At 43.2% G+C, this 17,699-nt stretch overlaps 1 protein-coding gene across 2 annotated transcripts in view; it reads left to right on the top strand.

Annotated features, from left to right (window-relative positions):
• NDRG1 (N-myc downstream regulated 1) overlaps window positions 1-17,699 on the top strand; it is a 74,459-nt gene that overhangs the window by 37,432 nt on the left and 19,328 nt on the right. For both annotated transcript variants that reach the window (XM_055799153.1, XM_055799154.1), the window contains exons 2-3: window positions 10,559-10,637; window positions 13,342-13,377. In XM_055799153.1, coding sequence (XP_055655128.1) covers window positions 10,559-10,637; window positions 13,342-13,377 — 115 coding nt within the window. The remainder of the gene's footprint in view (window positions 1-10,558; window positions 10,638-13,341; window positions 13,378-17,699) is intronic.

The following is a 17,699-nucleotide window of genomic DNA, read 5'->3' as shown; positions in this document are numbered from 1 at the left end:
GTTCAGTCCCAGCAGCATGCAGTGGGGGTTCTCTAGTTGCTCTGGTCTGACCGCTTGAAAGGAAAACCTTCCAAAAACCAGGAGGCGCAACTGTGTGGCTATTCATGGGGATGAAATGCTGGCTCTTGAGACTCTCAAGTATGACTTCCAGCTGACTGCTCACATCGAACGTTCCTGTTGTGTGGCAGCACCTAGAAATCTCGGGCAGAAGTACGGGAGAGCCCACTTTGTCCTGTCACTGTTTCACTAAATAAATGGTGTTGTATGTAGATAGCCCTTTAGCTTCAGCTTTTAGGTTTAAATTGGTAAGCTGACCTCTTGTGTGATGGTGCTGCCCCTGCAGCCTTCTGGGTGAAGACCTGTCCTGGACCGTTGCGTGGGGAGTGCATCTCCAGCTGCCGGTAGGTCAAGTGAGCAGTAGTTACCCCTCTGCCATCTGTCAAAAGCTGTGTCTCAAAAGTTGCAAGTAAATTAGTTGCTGGTACTGGGAAGTCATGGGTAATATTCTGAAACTGTGTAAAAGGCTGAGTGAGGCAACCCCATTTTCAGGTTTGGTGGTGTGTGTTGCTACGGATGGCTAAAATCTGGGTTAGGCCTCTTGGAAATCAATGGCTATGAATATAATGGCTATTGAACTTGATGTTTCTCTCAAATGGTGGTGGCTTTTTTTTCCTATCCATCATATTCAGAGCCCTGGGTGACTTCAGCAGGGCCAGTCAGCAGGTTGTTAATTCCCTTTGGCTCTGGAGTTGAAGCAGCAGTAAAGAACCATTCAGAGCATCTCCTGAATATGTGATCATGTGTTGTTAAAATGTTATTATGACATAATTAACCTCAGTACTGAGCATCCATGAGAATCAGTACCATTAGTCAACATTGAATTCAGCACAGCAAGTGTGGAGTAAAGAAGAAAAAGTAAAGCCTGCAATTACCCAAGTTTCATACTCGATTGTGCAAGCTGCTGTGTTGGATGATGAGGGAGATGAGTTTAGTTTTACTTTTAGCTAAGGGCTGCTGCAGGATCACGCCTGGTTTGTTTCCCAGCTGACATGAGTGTTGTCTTTGGATAATGCCCAGTGGTTTGTTGTCGAATGGGGTGTTCCTCATGCAGAGGTGCTCCGCAGTGTGCTTGCTGATGCACAGCTGGACTACCGATGCTGATGAAATTTTCCACAGCTGTATCTGTTTGTACAAAGCAGGATGTATGTCAGTTCTACTGCTCTTATTTTGTGTGGCTGATCACGTTTCCTATGTTTCTTTGGGGTTTTGTGCTACTTCCTTTCAGTTAATTGTCAGAATTTTAATATATCTTTTTCATCTGTCGGGTTTTTTTTTTCTCTTGGTAGCTGGAAGTTGGTCAGTGCAGATCTTCCTCTTCAAGTGCTGTTTTTAAAACTGGATATTCACTACTTTTCCAAGCCTTTAACTGGCTGCTTCCTGTCTGAACTAAGCATAGCTTCAAAACTATGGCTCTTTTAGCTTATTTTCTACCATGGATGTGTAAGGCCATTCTGCTAGTACTGTAAGGATGATATAAAAATTAATGGAAAGAGCAAACCTTAGAACCCAGTGCAGCATGAAAAACAAATCTTTCCATATGCTTTCAACCATCCCTTGGGTTTTCTGTGTGTTATTTTTATTTTTTCCTGTCCTTGCCATTTCACTACTCTTACAACTTAAGAAATTCAGATTTTTGGGGAAGAAAAGATGAGTGATAAAGATCTTCAGCTGTAACGCCCCTTCTGAGGGCTCTGTAGGTGGAAGCACTGGTGTTCAAAGCAAAAGAGTGGTAATATATTTTTTATATGTGTGTGAGTTTATTGGTAGGCATAAGGTAAAATAGAAAAGTAACTGGCACAGCAGAATGCAGCTTTGAAAGGAACCTTTATCTGTGAACACAGTAAGCAGCGTCCAGATGGGAAGTGTGCTGTCAGAGGAAGGAAGGATTGCTCTCGCTGTGCGTTTTCGGGTTGCTTCCTTCAGGAAGCTGCTGTGCACCTTGTAAAGCTGATGATGTCGTTTTCCTACTGCTGTAGTTCTAGAGTGCTCTAAACATGGTCTGTGTGTATTATATATGTCATATCCATGCTAAGTTATAAAATACATTTGTGTCATTGGACAAAACTGCAACATACTGGGTTATGTGACTGTGAAGTAGAAGTATGAAGTCTATGAAGCAGAAGCACTGCAGAGTTTTATGATGACCCCTTATATTATGGTGAATTCAAAATACTATTCTTTTCCCTAGATGATTCAACTTAAGAGCATGGGACACTCCCCCCCCACCCCCCCCCCCCCACCCCTTGTGAAACATACAGGATTTAATAAAGTTGTGTATAAAGTTGCAATCTTATATGAAAGCTTGGCCATGCATAGCTCCAACCTAAGTGATACAACTGTAAGCTCTCTGCCTGATGTAGTAGGTGCTAACCTGGAGCATGGATGGGTAAGGTTTTGAAAACTGTCAGCAGAGCATGAAGAACTGCTTTTTGCCGACTTTGAAGGACTTTGAAAGTCTTTATTTTGAGAAGCAAGGAGGATTCTGGCAGTGGATGGTGCTAACTTAGGTGCTCCCTCCCCCAGTCCCATCTGCAGCAATACAGGCAGGAATGTGCTCAGCTGTCAGGAAGATAATTTTGTATCTGCAGGTGCCGAGGCTTGCGAGCAATGGAAGACTGTTACCCAAATCTAGTAGTCCAGCATGTACGAATGCTTGTTAAATTTGGGTAATTTTATAATGGGACTTTCTTGGGAAGAAGAAAAATGTGTCCCTAACACAGTGGCCATTTGCACAAAGTTTGAGCCCACCATTAAGGTCTAGAATGTAAAGGTCATCCTAGAAAAGGGGATTGGAAACTCACAGGAACAAAATAATATCCATAAAATATACTTTGATCCTCAAAACCAAACAGAAATCCTCAGACACTTACTATGGAAAACTTCAGCCCAGACATTTTGTCAGGGGTTATAAACAGAACTTGTAATAGCAATGAGCAAGTGGTTTTAATAGGTGGTAGAGCAAGTCATATATTTACTTGGAAGCTGTAACCCATAGGGTATGATCTAATGAATAAATGCAAATTAAGATAAATCCTCAACCTTAACTGTGATGTTTTGTAACTTCAGTATGCTTTGCAACATCAACATGAAAATGCAAAACATCTGAAAAGAAACTGCTGTATACTTGCAAGCGTGCAACCTAGAGAGCCAAATAATATTCCTCATCTGAGTATACTATGAGCCTGTCCCTTCTGGAATAATCTCAGTATGGTTTTGCCTCTAACTTGCACAGAACCACCCACTTTTTGAAGCAGTTGCAGCTGGGCAGAAGCTATGAACTCTTAAAGCATGGGAGATTGAGTATAGGAGGGGGTGGGGAGCATGGCCTGACACTGGTGAGCTGCAGGAACAATAGCTTGTTTCTTGTCTGTTCAGACTGCAATCTTTGTGGCAGAAGCAGTCACTTCCATGTTATGAAATGCCTAATGCATCTTTGCAGTATTTGTTATTTAACCAGCGCACGCCCAGCCTAGCACCCAGGTGCGAGGCAGGTGTCGGGTTCTGTACCAGTGCATCACCCCGACGTCTTTGCTTAAGATTTGTTTGCAGTCAGTTGGCGGAGGAGTGGGGTGAATGCTGAGAAGGGTGTTGGGAGGATGCTAGGAGGGTGCTGGGGCAGTGGAAGGAGACAGGCTGGCTTGGAGGGGTAAGAAAACAAAGCCTGGGAAGGCGGCTGATGGCTCTTGCTCTTCCCACCCTGCAGTGCTGCCACCCACAGCCTGGAGTCCTTTAGAGCTAAAGGACAATATTGGCACCCGTACCAATGGGTATAACGTGTTTCCAAACAAACTTAGGCTGCCACTCAGATGTAGGATTTCTTACAGAAGCCCTGAATTCCCCTCCCTCCACCCTGCACTGTCACGTTCCTCGAGGACTGTTTGCAGCCATGTGGGCGGTGAGTGGTGGCTGTGTGAGGAGTGGGAACGGGGGTGACAGCACTTTTTGTATCTGGAGCACCCTGGGAGGCACTAATATTTTTAAATCTCTCCCTAAAGAAACTTTGCAATATTGGAGATACCTCTGTGAAAAGTGGTTATGACCAGCATTAGTTTCAGGTGCCAGATGCTAAAGAAATTTTGGAGAACTTTCATTAGGGTTTGTAATCTGTCTCTGACGGAGTTGTGATATTACAGCGTAAGTGGTATTAGGGATTGCTACAACAGGAAAAAAGCCCTAAGACATTGCAAGCTCTCCATTTCCCAGCCTGCCAGGAATAAAGTAGCTGCTCATTGTACTGGAGGGGTGTGTGTGTGTGTGACACAACAGGGGGTGCCCAGGATGGGGGCAGCAGCCATGTCCTTTGGCTAGCACACCAACCCTTGCCACATCCAGCTCCTACTCCTGTGAAACATGGGAGGACCCTGAGCTTTCCAAGGAACATTCTTCACCGCATCCCACAGCGAGAGGATTGTGCAAGCTGCATTGCAACAGTTTTCTTGCGCAACATCTGTGGAGTAGACAGAAGGGCTGGTTCCGGCTCACTTTGTTTTGATGCTGCTGTCAATGTATGGCTGCCTGAGCGTAGCACACCTGTGAAGAGTGACCAGTTCCTGGTCTGAGGAGCTGGCAGTTTCCAGGCTATGGCCAGCCTCAGGGTGATTGCAGCTGAACAGCTCTGTACCCCTACAGGCACCAGCTCTGCTCACAAGCGAAACACAGCCAGAAGAAAAGGACTGGAGGTGAGCCTGGTGATCTTGCCTTTCTGACTGCACAGGTGTGCCCAGCATCTACTCGTATCAGCTGCTGGCTCTGTCCTTGCAGCCACCTCCGTCAGCTTCACCGGCCATTCCTTGGCACAGGGCTCAAGTTCTCAGCTAAAACGTTTCAGTTTCCTAATCGGATTGATTAGCACGTAGCATAAGTCTAAACTTAAAAATGGCTAAAACTTTAAGCCCTTTTGTATTTTTGGCTCTCCGAATCACTGGTATGCTATATTATGCTCCTAAAAATCCCAGGTTTGTGTGTGTTTTTCCAGATACTAGCTCTTATTCTCAACTGGAGCCTTCACTAAAGCATGCTGGTGGAATAGCTCACAAATGGGGCTGAAAGGAAATAAAAGCAAATTGGTTAAAAAGAAGCAAAAAAATAATTAAACTGAATATTGGCAGTGCTGTGCCCAAAGAGGACTGGGTGATGATGATTTGCAGGACATCTGTGAACCAGAGGCCACCAGGCAGGGTAGTTGTTTCAGTTCCCTGATACGAAATTTAATTCCTTGTTTCCTGACCTTTTCTGATTTGAAACTTGAGTTTATTTAAGGAATATGCTGCCAGGCTTCCTTTGTTTCAGGTTATTAACTTCAGTTGCAGAGATAATCATGTATAATCAGAGGCTAAGGAAACCCAGAGTCCCAGGTAGTTGAGCATCTTCAACTTGTGACGCTTGTTGCTCAGACTGTTTAGTTGGAGGCTACTTAACTCTCACAAGTCACCTGCTTTTTCTAAAGGGGAGGAACTGCTGTAAAACCTCTTTTGTGATTTATTGTGTGCATCTATGTCAGAGAAGATCAGTAACTCTGTACACAAAGGACCTCGTGATACCAGCGCCTGTAACAAAGAGTAGCTTAAATCGGGCATAAGTGTGGGCAGATGCTTATGCATGAGCTGTTTTGGATACTTGCAAAATGCATAATTTTCAAATTAATCACAAACAGGAAGATTACATTTGTCAAGTTTATGATAAAATGTGAAGTGCACCTAATGAGTGTGCATTGTGGACTGTAACCACACACGCACCACTCACTTGTCTCCACTAAACAGAGACAAGTTTTTTCAAGCTGCAGTCCAGCTTACAGTAACAGTTTTTTGTCTCGGGGCCAGCCAGACTAGTTTACTGCATTTACTGTTAAATGACTGGAAGAGGTCTAATTGGCCATATGTAAGACTCATACTGTTTGAGTGTCACAGTAACTTTCCTTGCTTCATTGTCCGAGGTCTGGTCCGCTTGGTTATTTTTCTGACCTGAAACTGATGGGGATCTTTGCTAATCAGCTTCTGCAGAGCTCTGGAGACATCTTTGCTTGCTCCATCCTTGCCTCATCCTTGCTTCTTTATAACTGTGCTTTCAGCTGCTGTAGATACACAAACCCTCAAATTGCCACCCCTGTCCTTTCTACCTGCTTTGGTGCCTGAGCTCTGAAGACACTTGTGGCTTTCATGGGATAAAGTGCAGAGTGATGTGGCTGGCTTGGAAACACCTCCCACGTGTGGCCCAGGAGCCCAGTCTTGTATGGTCACTCTCTCTTCAAAGACAGCAACACCAGCGCTTGGGAGCTGTGACTGACCCACAGTGCCCATGGCCTTCTCCCTCTTTGCTGTTAAATGCTCGTGAATACTTAGTACCACGTGTAAAGTGATTGCTGTCCCTCCTGCTTGCTCAGCCTGCAAAGATGGAAATGCCATCGAGCTGCTCTGGTGAGGTTACCCTTCCATGTGTCAGTACTCAAGAATGATCTCTGCTGCCAGTGTTTTAAACAAGCTGTTTTGAGGAAATTGCTGTCTTTATGAAATACTTAGGCAGGAGTATTTTCCTGTTGTTTTCAGTGATAGTATGTAAATAAAAAACACGAGTATGAGGGCAGAGGCAAGTCCTGTGGTGCTGGTAGCAGTTTCCCCAGCCCTTTGTGGACATTCAACCATCGTACCTCATGATGCACCCCGTGGCACAAGCTTGGACAACCATATGCATATCTTCAGAAGAATAAAGTTTAAAATGAGGAGTCTTTGAACTTGTTTTGTTTCTCTGCTTGGAATGAATTTGGTCACATATATGAGGACTACCTAACATTTGGTACTTTACAATTGCAACATTGCTGGTGTCTGAGGATGGATGGCCCAATGTGTGGCTTCTTAGCTTAATTGGGTTCCCTGTTGTGCAAAGCCGGGTTGCCCATCCATCCTGTACCCCCTACTGCTGAAACAGATCTTCAGCAATGACTGTCCCACCAGCAGTGGTGCAGAGGGACAGGTGATATATTCTGAACCTTTAAGAGCGAAATAACCAGGCTCAGTAGAATGATTCCTGACCTGCTAGCCTTGGTTATGACACCTGCTCCAGTGGTTTTGCAGCAGTGGGTTTGGGCTGGAATGGGTGCAGAAAAGCTTCTTTGAATGAAATCAGTGAACACAGTATTGCATGGATGACTTCACTCTTCCCCTTGTCCCCCCTTGCTTCCTAGGGGCTGGTTTGATGCCTTTCTTGCTAGTTGGCAAAGGTAGACAATGTTTTAAAGCACTTTGTCAGCTGCAAAACTGCTGTATTTTTTTCTTAGTTAGAAGTACAGTTGGTTTAAAACTTCACCCTCTGAGCAGCAAGTGTAACAGATACCTGGGTGCAAGGTAGTGGGTGTCCACTGGCTGGAGGTGGCTTGTCCCAGAGAGGAGAACTCGGGACCACTTAGCAGGCTGAATTGGCCAAGTGGAGTAAAAATTGTTTTTCCCCAAGCTGGCAACTTTACACTACTGCTTGCCGATACAAATGAACTTTGTGTTTTGAAGACTTCTGTGAGGCAAGTGCTTTGAAATGCGTATAAAGGAATGCTTGTATGGTTATCTATTCAGGAGAGTTACGCAGTTACTGTAGCTTTGAGCTACCCTGTCACATAACGGGGGGAAGCACAAAGCACCTATTTAGAGATTATAAAATTTGTGCTGAACATGGGTGGTACAAAACCACTTCCCCAGCATTTTTCTCTTTGGAAAATAAGATGTTTTTTACAGCGCTGTCCGATAGCAGGGCTTTGTTTGCCAGCTCTCGTGAACAAAGAGCGTGTTGTTGTGCTGCCTGATGACAAGGTTGTTTCTTGGGAGGAATGTTTCAGGTATTCCTGATGCAGAGAAGGAAAACGCAGAGCTTGGAAATGCCTGATCTGAAAACATTTTGTGGCTCCAAGATCTGGTATCTTTCCAAAAGCGAGAACTTGGTACACGTTGGGCTTTTGTTCAGCAGACTTTACGCCAGTCGTGTAATCTGCTGGTCAGCACTTCCTAGTGCTGGCTCTTTCGGAAACGTAGAGCAACAACTTTGAACTATTATGAAAACAGGATTGTATTTTAAGGCTATAAAAGGCGCCCATCTTGTTCTTTTTGGCACAGGTTTTTTTTTGGTCATTTGTAGTCAATGCTCAGAGTCCCTAAAAATCTGAAACCATCCCATGTAAACAACTTTCTTCCACAAACACTAGCTGTGACTTTGTTCCCTGAGTTGTTTCTTACTGGAAAACTGTAGGGGACCTGGCTTCTAACTTTTCTCCCCTATAGGCTAAACATGGAAAAATCTCTTGCACTTCTACTCCTTATTGCAGAATTACATGCAACATCAAAGTGTTACTTCTGTCTTGACAGAACTTGCTGAATTGCAAAAAAAAAAAAGGCAAGTTGAGTTAGGTACAACTGCATATAAATATTTTTAATCTCCAAATACTGTAGCAGCATTTATTTGCCCTCTCTGCCATGCACAATTGCTCACTGTGTAGACTGTCCGATTACATAGATGGCTGTAACTGCGAAAATATGTAACACTTGAAAATGTCACTTGCAGTTGTTTGCAATTTTGGCAAAGTAGTTTTTTGCTTGTTCTTTATGGTTAAAATCTGTAACGAGCAAAACTTACTGGAAAACGTGGAGGAAAAAACAGTGGATTAGAGTGGCTGCTGGGCAGTTAACTCTGTCTTGACTTATGTGACTATTTAAGTACGTCTGATGCCCTTTAATTTGGATAACAAATTACTGGCAGTGCGGCCAGTTTTGTTGCTGTGCCCATGCCTCAAGTGGTGAGGTTAAATACTCATGAAGCATTTCTCTAAGCTTAAAATCCCCAGTCTAATTCTTTACCAAAAATCCACCCAATTGCATAATTACAAAAAGGGTTCCTAAAAATCTGAAGGTGTTTGCGTGTGCATGAACAGCAACGTTTTTTCAGCAGATTAACTGTGTTAATCTGCGCGTGCTGCTGCATAGCTTCCTCCAGCATCTAACCATCTTGCACTTTCTCACTAGAGCATCTTTAGCATCTCATTAGAGCATCTTTGCCCAGGGAGAAGTGCACTGACTTAACCCATGGGGCAGAGTAAAAATGATGCTGTTGCCACTGTCGGCTCCTGGATACTCCTGTGGGCTTCACAGCCCTTCTTGAGCCCCAGGTCATTTATGTAGACAGGGTTGATTGGCTTAAATCAGATTTAAGTCAGGGGGCAGGAAATCATTGTTTAAAGAATTGGTTTAGATTTTGTTCTGTAGTTTTATGCGTATCTTCAGAAAAACTGTTAATAATTAAAATATTTGCGGTTATACTTAGTCAATAATTCCTAAACGTGTTTCAGCCTTTTGGCTGGCTTTGTGAGCTCACTTGAGACTATTCAAAACTTTTCTTAAAAAGTAACTAATTGATTTGTTTTATAGTTGCGTAGTTAATACACTTCCAATTTTGTCTGAAGATGCCCAGAACGGACATGATAGGTATTTCTCCAGCAGGCCAGAGGAAGTGTAGCAAACGTACTTTGACTTTTGAATTTGTCCTCTTGCTGTTAAAACCGTTTCAGTATCTTTGGGAATTGTTTCTGGTCATTCACTAAAACTTCACAGGGAACAGCCCTCTGTTTCCAGCACCTTATCTTTGGTAAGAGAATGAAAAGAGGCCGTTCTTCTTTTTAACTCCCAGTTTGGGCTGATGCTGTCGCTGAACAGAGATGCCTGTTGGTCCAAATGCAGAAGGCACACTGCACCCGCAGCACAGCCTGCTGCGCCACCGGCCTCAGCGGTCGCCTCTTCTGGGCTTTGGCCATGGCTGTGTTCCTGGTTAAGCTTCCCATGGTATCGTGATGCCGGTCCTTCCCTAGAGTAGGACACGGCAATCTTATTCCTTCCTTTGACAGTTTTGAAAATAGCATTATCGCATGCACCTAATGAGGTGTCCACTTACAGGGGTATCTGTTTGACTCGGTACTGTTTGTTTGTTCAGATCAAGGAAGGTGTGTCTGTCCCAGAGAATGGAGCGCATCGATCTGAGAGTAAAGTGATGCTAGTGAGTGTCCAGGTCCGTTTGCGTAGAGTAAAGATCTGGAGATGGAGAGGGAGCCTGCATTACAATAAATAAATAAAAAAACCCAAAAAACACCCACACAAAAAATCAGTCAAGTATTCAAGCTAATCTCAGAAGGCGGTTGTGCAGATTCGGCTATGCCTCCTTTCACCTGCGAAATGACAGTTTCCATGACACTCTCTGTACTGGTCCCTGCCCTGTTTCCTTCAGCATTCCCTGTTTTGAAGCTGTCAAACTTCTGTTTGATCTTGCAGCCTTAATATTTCTTTAATCTTGTATTGTGCAGGACTGTGTATACAAATAAACCAGGGAGGCATTTTACAAGAGATCCATAACCTTCTTGCAGAGGTCTTTTAAACTATAACCTGAGATGCTGGGTGGGGGGACTGGGCGGAGCATCTTTGTTCCCATATTTAATCTTTGATGCACGCTGAGAACAAATCTTTTCTCATCTTTGCAGATATCAGCTACTGACCATGTCAACAGAGTTCCAGGATGCTCACCTTGCGGAGGTGAAACCTCTGGTGGAGAAGGAGGAGGTAATTATTTTAAAGTTTTCTAGAGCTTATGTGTTTTATTTCAGGGCTGCTGTTGGAACTGCACATGTGTTCTTGGATTAGTTCTAACCTATTGTAATGGAAGAAACAAGTAAGGGAAACTGGAGATGGAATAAGAGTGTTGGGTTTTTTTTTTAATAATGCAAACCAGCCTTAATTATTTGCTATTTTTTGATCTTTGGTTTTACTCTTCTCTAGTCCTACTCTGGTGGTGACACTTTTTGTTTTCTAAATCATGACAGTTCTGGGTGTCTTTATGTCTTTAGCCATTTGGAATGATGCCAGTTGTGCTGTATCACATATATCCATCTATGCCTATAGACTTCTCAACGTAAAGATACCAACGTTGCTCTCTTAGCTACCTTTCAGGGAGGCACAGAGAGAGCCTTTGCTTTTCCTTTGGGCACATCTGAGTCCAGAGATACAACTGTGCCCCATCTAGTCCTCTCTGCCTGCACTGAGCTATGAGTTACAGCTAAACTGCTACCAGGTCTGCAGCCGTTGGGTGTGCACAAGCTGCAGCCTTTCCTCTGGGGCTGCAGTGTAGAAACACCCTAGCCTTTTTCTTGCTTCACCTTGTTGTACTTCTTTCCATTTGTTTTTGCATCATTTTCTTCGAAACTGCCCACAGCATCTAGGTTAGTGGCTGTCTGACTGGTGGTAGCAGCGCTCTGCACTTTGATATGTTTGTGGCAAATGTAATGCATGAAGGAACCTCTCTGTTTATTTCTTGAATCAAAACAAGATTTTTTCTTTTGTTCCTAACGATTGTAATTCTTGACAATGACATGTATAAGCATGTTGGGTTTTTTCCCTGGTTTTCTACACTAGAACTATTCATGACTGTCTCTGCTACTTTCTTTTTTATTCCCTACCTCTTTTGTGTAAACACTTCAGAAAATGATTTCCACTTGCGACTGCAGTGAAATGGCTGGAGGAACTTTAAACACAGCTCCTTTGCCAAGGACATTGCATGAAAGCAGAGATTGTTTGGGTACCAGTGAATGCAGCACTCAGACTTTTCAGAAACTAAGATCCCTTTTTAATGCCAATATTGTTTGGTAGTAGCAAAGCAAGGGGGATTCTCAGCAGAAGTCCTACAGGTACTGAAATGCTTTTGCTTCAAAGTTCAGAAATATCTTAAAACGCTGATTAACTTCCTGAGTTTCTGTAGCATGTAGCTCAAAAGTTGGAATCTTGGCCGTGAACCCTATGTGCATCTATTCACAATGTTACTTTAACTGTTGTCTACATGGAGAAACCAGCAGAGTTTGATTTCCTCTGTGGCCATTCTTAATATAGATGAAGGAAGTCGCTTAGTGTGTTTTGAGAGAGTGGAAAGATTGCCCTGAAGGACACACAGCACACACTAGGGTTAATAGTGGAGCTGGTGATACACTCTGAAGTCGCATCCTGGCTTGTTGTGCTTAGGTTTCTCCTACAGCTGAGTCTTTGTTCCTTAACAGTGATGAGCCTTGCTTCGTATGCTGCCTGTATGGGTGCCACGTAAACTTAATTCCTTTCCACTTTGGACCCCGCTGGAGCAACAGTGTACGACATTAACTATGTTTAAAAGATCATGAGGCCAACAGTATAGTAAAATTAAACCCCAGCATGTTCTCTAAAGCTAAGGTTGTGTACCATGACTTCCACAAGCTCAGTCAGCTCTTTAGCTATTTGCTTGTGTGTGCAAGACACTGCCTAATTGCCTGAAGATCACGGCTCTAGAGTCCTGTCATAATTACTAGTTGGGCTGTGGTGCTCTGAGGTCCACAGTCTTGAGATGATATTGCCCAATAATAAGACATTTTCTGTCATTAGTCTGCCTGGGCTTCTGGGACTGAGCGATGCCCTCACTAGGATCTTAAGCTTTGATTTTTTTTTCTCGATACCCTTGTCAAGCTTTGGCTTTTCTGTCGTACTCTGCAGCATAAAAAGTGTTTGCTTTGCTGTTCTTCCCTCTGTTTTCAGCCCTCTGATGGAAATTAGAGTTTGACTTCTTCCTTGTCTATTAATAAAAGGAGGTGACTGTAAGATACTTCCTCCTTTGAAGTAAGGTGCCTTTTAGACTACTGGAAGTGAGGAAGGAGGACTTCTCCTAACTACTTTTCTGTGGAGATCTTCAACAGGCATGGGAGCTTCTCAGTAACAGTGATGGCCATGAGTTGAAACAGACCTCTCTCTGTCCAGCCAGCCTCCCAAACATAACAAGGCCTGATTTTGGCTGGGATAAAACCTTTCCCACCTTCCACATCGTGTAACCAAATCCCAGTAACGACTGCTTAACCGAGTTGCAAGTGCTTGGTGCATGCTGGAGCAGTGGCTTCCCATCGTCGGCAGGACTGAGGGGGGCTGTTGGCTGTCCTATGGCTACAATAAGCAATCAAGAAGAGGTCGGTGTTTTACTGCTCCAACCTGTCCAGTGATTTAAAAATAGCTGAAGATGCGCTAGCTTTTGTGATTTATTTTGCTGGTCTGTAATCTAGTATTTTACTGCTTTCATGTTCTTTGTGAAGATTAGTGGGTAAAAGGTCTCGGGTGAATTTTGATATTCAGCTTTCCTTGAAGGAAGGGACGGGACAGGGCTCTTGGCTGCAGAACCAGGGGGTTAGAACACACGTGTCCCAGCACAGGTTTCTGTAGCTGCACAAGTTACTTGCATTAATACTTTGAAATCTCTTCACAGGCTATCACTCGCCTCCTTCCAGACTTTGATGTTCAGGCAAGTAAAGCTATTCCTCTTTTTTTCTTTTTTTATTTTCCCTTTTGGTACAAGGGGAAACTAAATGGACATTTGAGAGAACAGCAAAATGTGATCAGAAATGACTGACTGCTGGCCAGAAGTACTGTTCCTGTGGGGGAGGGACCTGAATGGGGCTCTGATGTAGCAATGTGAAGGGGACTGCAGGAGGTCTTTTCAGACTGAAGCTAAAAAAGTTTTATCCAAAAGGGGTGGCTGCGTTGCAGGCAGTTTTATTCTTGCTAGGAGAATGAGATTTTTCAGCACGGGTAATGAAAGCAAAATATTCCCCTCCCCCATTAGTTTGCTTTCATTAGCAGTGTGTGTGCGTTTCCTTGGAGGAAACGTCCCTCTCGATGCATCCCATTATGCAGTTGGAAGTTTCCAAAAGATTCCTGAAGCCTGTGGAGCAGTGGAAGGCGCTAAGCAATCAATTTTGTCTGTCACAGGGGTGTCGGTAGTTTCCTTACGTTTATTTACAGCCAGCACATCAGCGTTCACAAGGAGCACCGCTAGGTCACATGGTGGCTTTCCACTTTCCCTGCGTGTTATGCTTTTGAGAGGTGACTTTGTAATTCTCTTAGCTCCCCTTGTATATTATTTCATTGACATTTGTGCTTCTGACTGAGAATTTTGTCCTTGCTGGTTCTTAAGCTGCGACTAAGAAAGCGTGTGGCTGTGGGAGCCAGGCTGGGTTGGACTGGGAGGGAGACACGGGAGCTGGTACTCACCTCGGCAGAAGGGGAGAGAGGTGAATTCCCATTGCTGAGGACAAGGAGTATGTGTTGGAAAAAGAGGATTGCTGGGTGTCTTATTTCCACAAGCCGTGTAGGAGGGAGGTAGACTGTGCAGGAATAAGGAAAGCTATTAAATTGTTCTAGTCTCTCGAGTGTTCAGGCAGAGGTCCTTGAAGGAAATTACCTGTTCGTACTTTGTGGCATTTTGCACTTTCTTTGCACCTGCCTATATTTTTATTCAATGTTTTGTGAATTGGTTAGAAAAAAAAAAAAAGCACAAACTCAACAATCCTTACCCTGGAAACCAGGAGAGACAGTTATAGTTTATATTAATCCTGTATCTTCCCCCTCATCCTTTCTAATGATGTAATCCACTGCCTGAAGTCTTGCTAAATGTAAGTTAAAGCTGTCGCCATGCAACTTTTGCAGGGCTGTGTACAACATGGGAGAAGCTTTCTGTTTGGGTCCAGATTGATCACTTGGTCTGAATAAATCTGAATCCCAGATTAAGTCTGCTAACAGGAATACTGCTGTGTTTGGATTAAGAATCCAGAAGTGACCCATATTTGATTTCTATTCTTGGAAGAAATTTGCTTGGTTGTAAACCATGTGTGTATATATAGATTTTTTTTTTTTAACTTGAAAGATCAAATTCTCTAAACCTTTTTGGTTTTTTCCATGTTTTAGATTAACTGTCGCTAATCCAGCACAGTGGCTCTTGTCATTTAGCCCTGTTCTGCCAGCTCTTGCTTTTTTGATAATCGTTCTCTGTTAGGGTTTAATCTTTGGTTATTCTACTTCAGGAAGGAAAAAGGTGGAAGAACAGTCTCAATCTCTTATGTTAAGAACTGCCACTGCAAAGGAGGCTTAGCTTTGGTCCTTAAAAGCACAACTACCCTACCTATGTGTCTTCAAGTTCTTCTGTGGCTGATCTATGAAAGAGGTGGTTTTAAGCAGTTACAAGAGACTCAGTTGGTAGGTTCACTGGAGAAGTTCTGGAGGACCCAGCTCACTCAGGACTGACACTGAAGCTCATCTGTGCTCCTAATAAGCAACCTTTCCTGTGAGCCGCATTTGTGAGGAGGATGGACCTGGCCAGGGAAGGAGGTGATCAGCGCTTGGCAGGATGGAGCTTCTTACTTAATGCCTATGTATGGCTATTGGTGTCCACCATATCCCTTGCAACTTGCTCCATTCTTCTAGAACAAACTATACAGTTAATAATTTTGTTTCTGCCACTAGTGACAAGTAGTGACTGTCTATAAGGTGTCTTGTTACCAAGAATAAATTTTATCTAGTTATTTGGGTTTGGAAAGAAATAAATAGACCCTTATTTCCCATGCTGTTTTAGACAGATCCGAGTTAAACCTACTTTTCCATTTTTGAAGCAAGCACTATATCATGCAGTGTCACCCTTCTGAAAACACACGTCACAAGATGCGCATGTGGTTATTTTCTGGGGTAAAGCTTTTGTGAAGTTACCAGGGAATGGCCAAGACAAGGAATGGAAGAATGCACAGCTCTGAGCTGCCTTCAGGCAGCACTGTGTCTGTCTGTGGGACCCACCTGAGAATTTAAATGGAGGTCCCTTGCCTCCCAAGAAGGGGAATGTTCCTGACCAAACCTGTTTGAGCATGATTAATGGTAAACTGGTGCAGGGCAGCATGCCTTGCGCTGCTCTGTCAGCCAAGTGTGTTTTAGTTGTATTTCCCATTTGTATTTGCCTGTTCTCTGGGCTGGTGGTAGTGGAGCCGATGGAGAGCTGGCTCCTCATCGCTGCATGTATTCTCTTTGCTTTGTGTTCCGGAAGAGAGCGGTCCATCGGGAGCTGCTCTCTCATTAACTACGCAAAACTTTCTGAGCTGTGTGGCAGCTGTAGGTGGCAGAGATGGGTTTGTCTCCTGCCTGTGAAGGGAGGAGGGAAGGAGCCACCTTGCCAGGGGAGGCAAGTCAGCTGGTCCTCATGGTGCCACAGGGTGGGTGTCCCATTGCTGTCGGTGGGTGCAGCCTGGGGCATCGCAGCATGTTATGCACATTTCCTCAGCCTTTTGAGTCCCTGAAGGAGAAGGTTGGGGGGTGGTTGTGGTTTTGTGCTTTTGCAGAGCAGTGCGACCCAGTGCTAATTGGACTAGGAAGAATCCCTGGGAAGAATTACAGCAATAATCTGCTTCACTTCCGGCACCAAAATTTTTGTTACTGGCTTTCACCTTAGCAGAGTCACATTTGCATCTAAAGTCATCACACATTAATGTACCCAACTCACAGCCTCAACTGGGGAACTGTTTTCTTAATATTGCTAGTTTAAAATAGAAATCTAAATGAACAAACAAAAAGAGAATACCTGGAGAGGTGGGCATTGGGGTTTTAAAGAGGCACAAGATGAATTGAAACGATATTTTGAAGTAGAAAAAGCTAGGGGGAAAATGTTAAATAACTTCAGGGCAAAAGGATTTGAAATCTAGCATTGCAATACCACATAAAAAGCTCAAATATTTTTGATCTTCAAGATACTGAAAAAAAAAGTGAAAAATAATATACTAGTACCTGCATATACTAAACTTCTTAAGTAATATGAACTTAAAATATACTGCATCCTAACAACTCAAAAGCCATTTAAATCCTCTTTAAAAGTTCTGAAGCATTTCCCTCAGTTCTGAGGCAAGAAAAGGGAGGTGTATCTAACAGGCATAATACTATACATTAAAACAAATGCATGAGATGGTAATTGAGGATTAAGCATATTTAAAAGCTTTAATCTTGATGGAATGCAGTGTTTTACTTAAAATGTAAAATACAGTAGTTTTAGCAAGAAGTGCAGTGTGTGTATGGTTTTCCTTTTTAGAAATCTAAAGCGTTTTGGTTAAAATCGCATACTTTAGAAAACAACCTGTTCATAAACACGTTCCTCAATCCATGCCTTCCTTAGGCAGGGTAGAGAGGGGAAGGAATACTTCTGTTACCAACTTAGAGATTAGCTCCCCCTTCCAACTTCATGACAAAATGTCAAAAAAATGTCACTTGACCCAAAAATAAAATCTAGTTTGGAACAGATCAGCTCCTTCAAACTAAGATAGCCCCTCTTAAATTGCACGTATCAAAAGTGGTTTTGTGTGCTTTTTTTAGGGCACTATAAAGCTGCACCTCTGTCAAAGTGAGAGATGTGAACAGATGGTGTGTTTGTCTTTATCCTTCTATCGGATTAGCGTACCTCGGATTTTTTTTTTTTCCAAGATAGTGTTTTAATACAAATCAGTTGGTGAAGAGCCTCTTACTATAATGTTGATGTTGATTGGGATGTGCTGCCATCTGTTTTCAGTGCTCTGCGTTTTGAAAACATCCATCCCTACATCACGTAGACAAATCTCTTGATCTTTAATAGGATCAATAGGGATGTGAAGTTGTTTGTTTGATGTCACTGAGGAAACTGCTTTGAATTGATTGTTTTTTAGAGAACCTTTTGGCTATTTGCCATTAAGAATTCACAGTAATGGGAAATGGCATAACCCTCTTGAATTAGGGGAATCTTACTGTGAAAATAATGAGGAATTAAGCCAACTGTTAAACTGA

This window comes from Falco peregrinus, chromosome 3 (genome assembly GCF_023634155.1).
Source record: "Falco peregrinus isolate bFalPer1 chromosome 3, bFalPer1.pri, whole genome shotgun sequence".
NCBI lineage: Eukaryota > Metazoa > Chordata > Aves > Falconiformes > Falconidae > Falco > Falco peregrinus.
The sequence above is the reverse complement of the archived record's forward strand: the minus strand, read 5'-3'. Positions and strand labels throughout refer to the sequence as shown.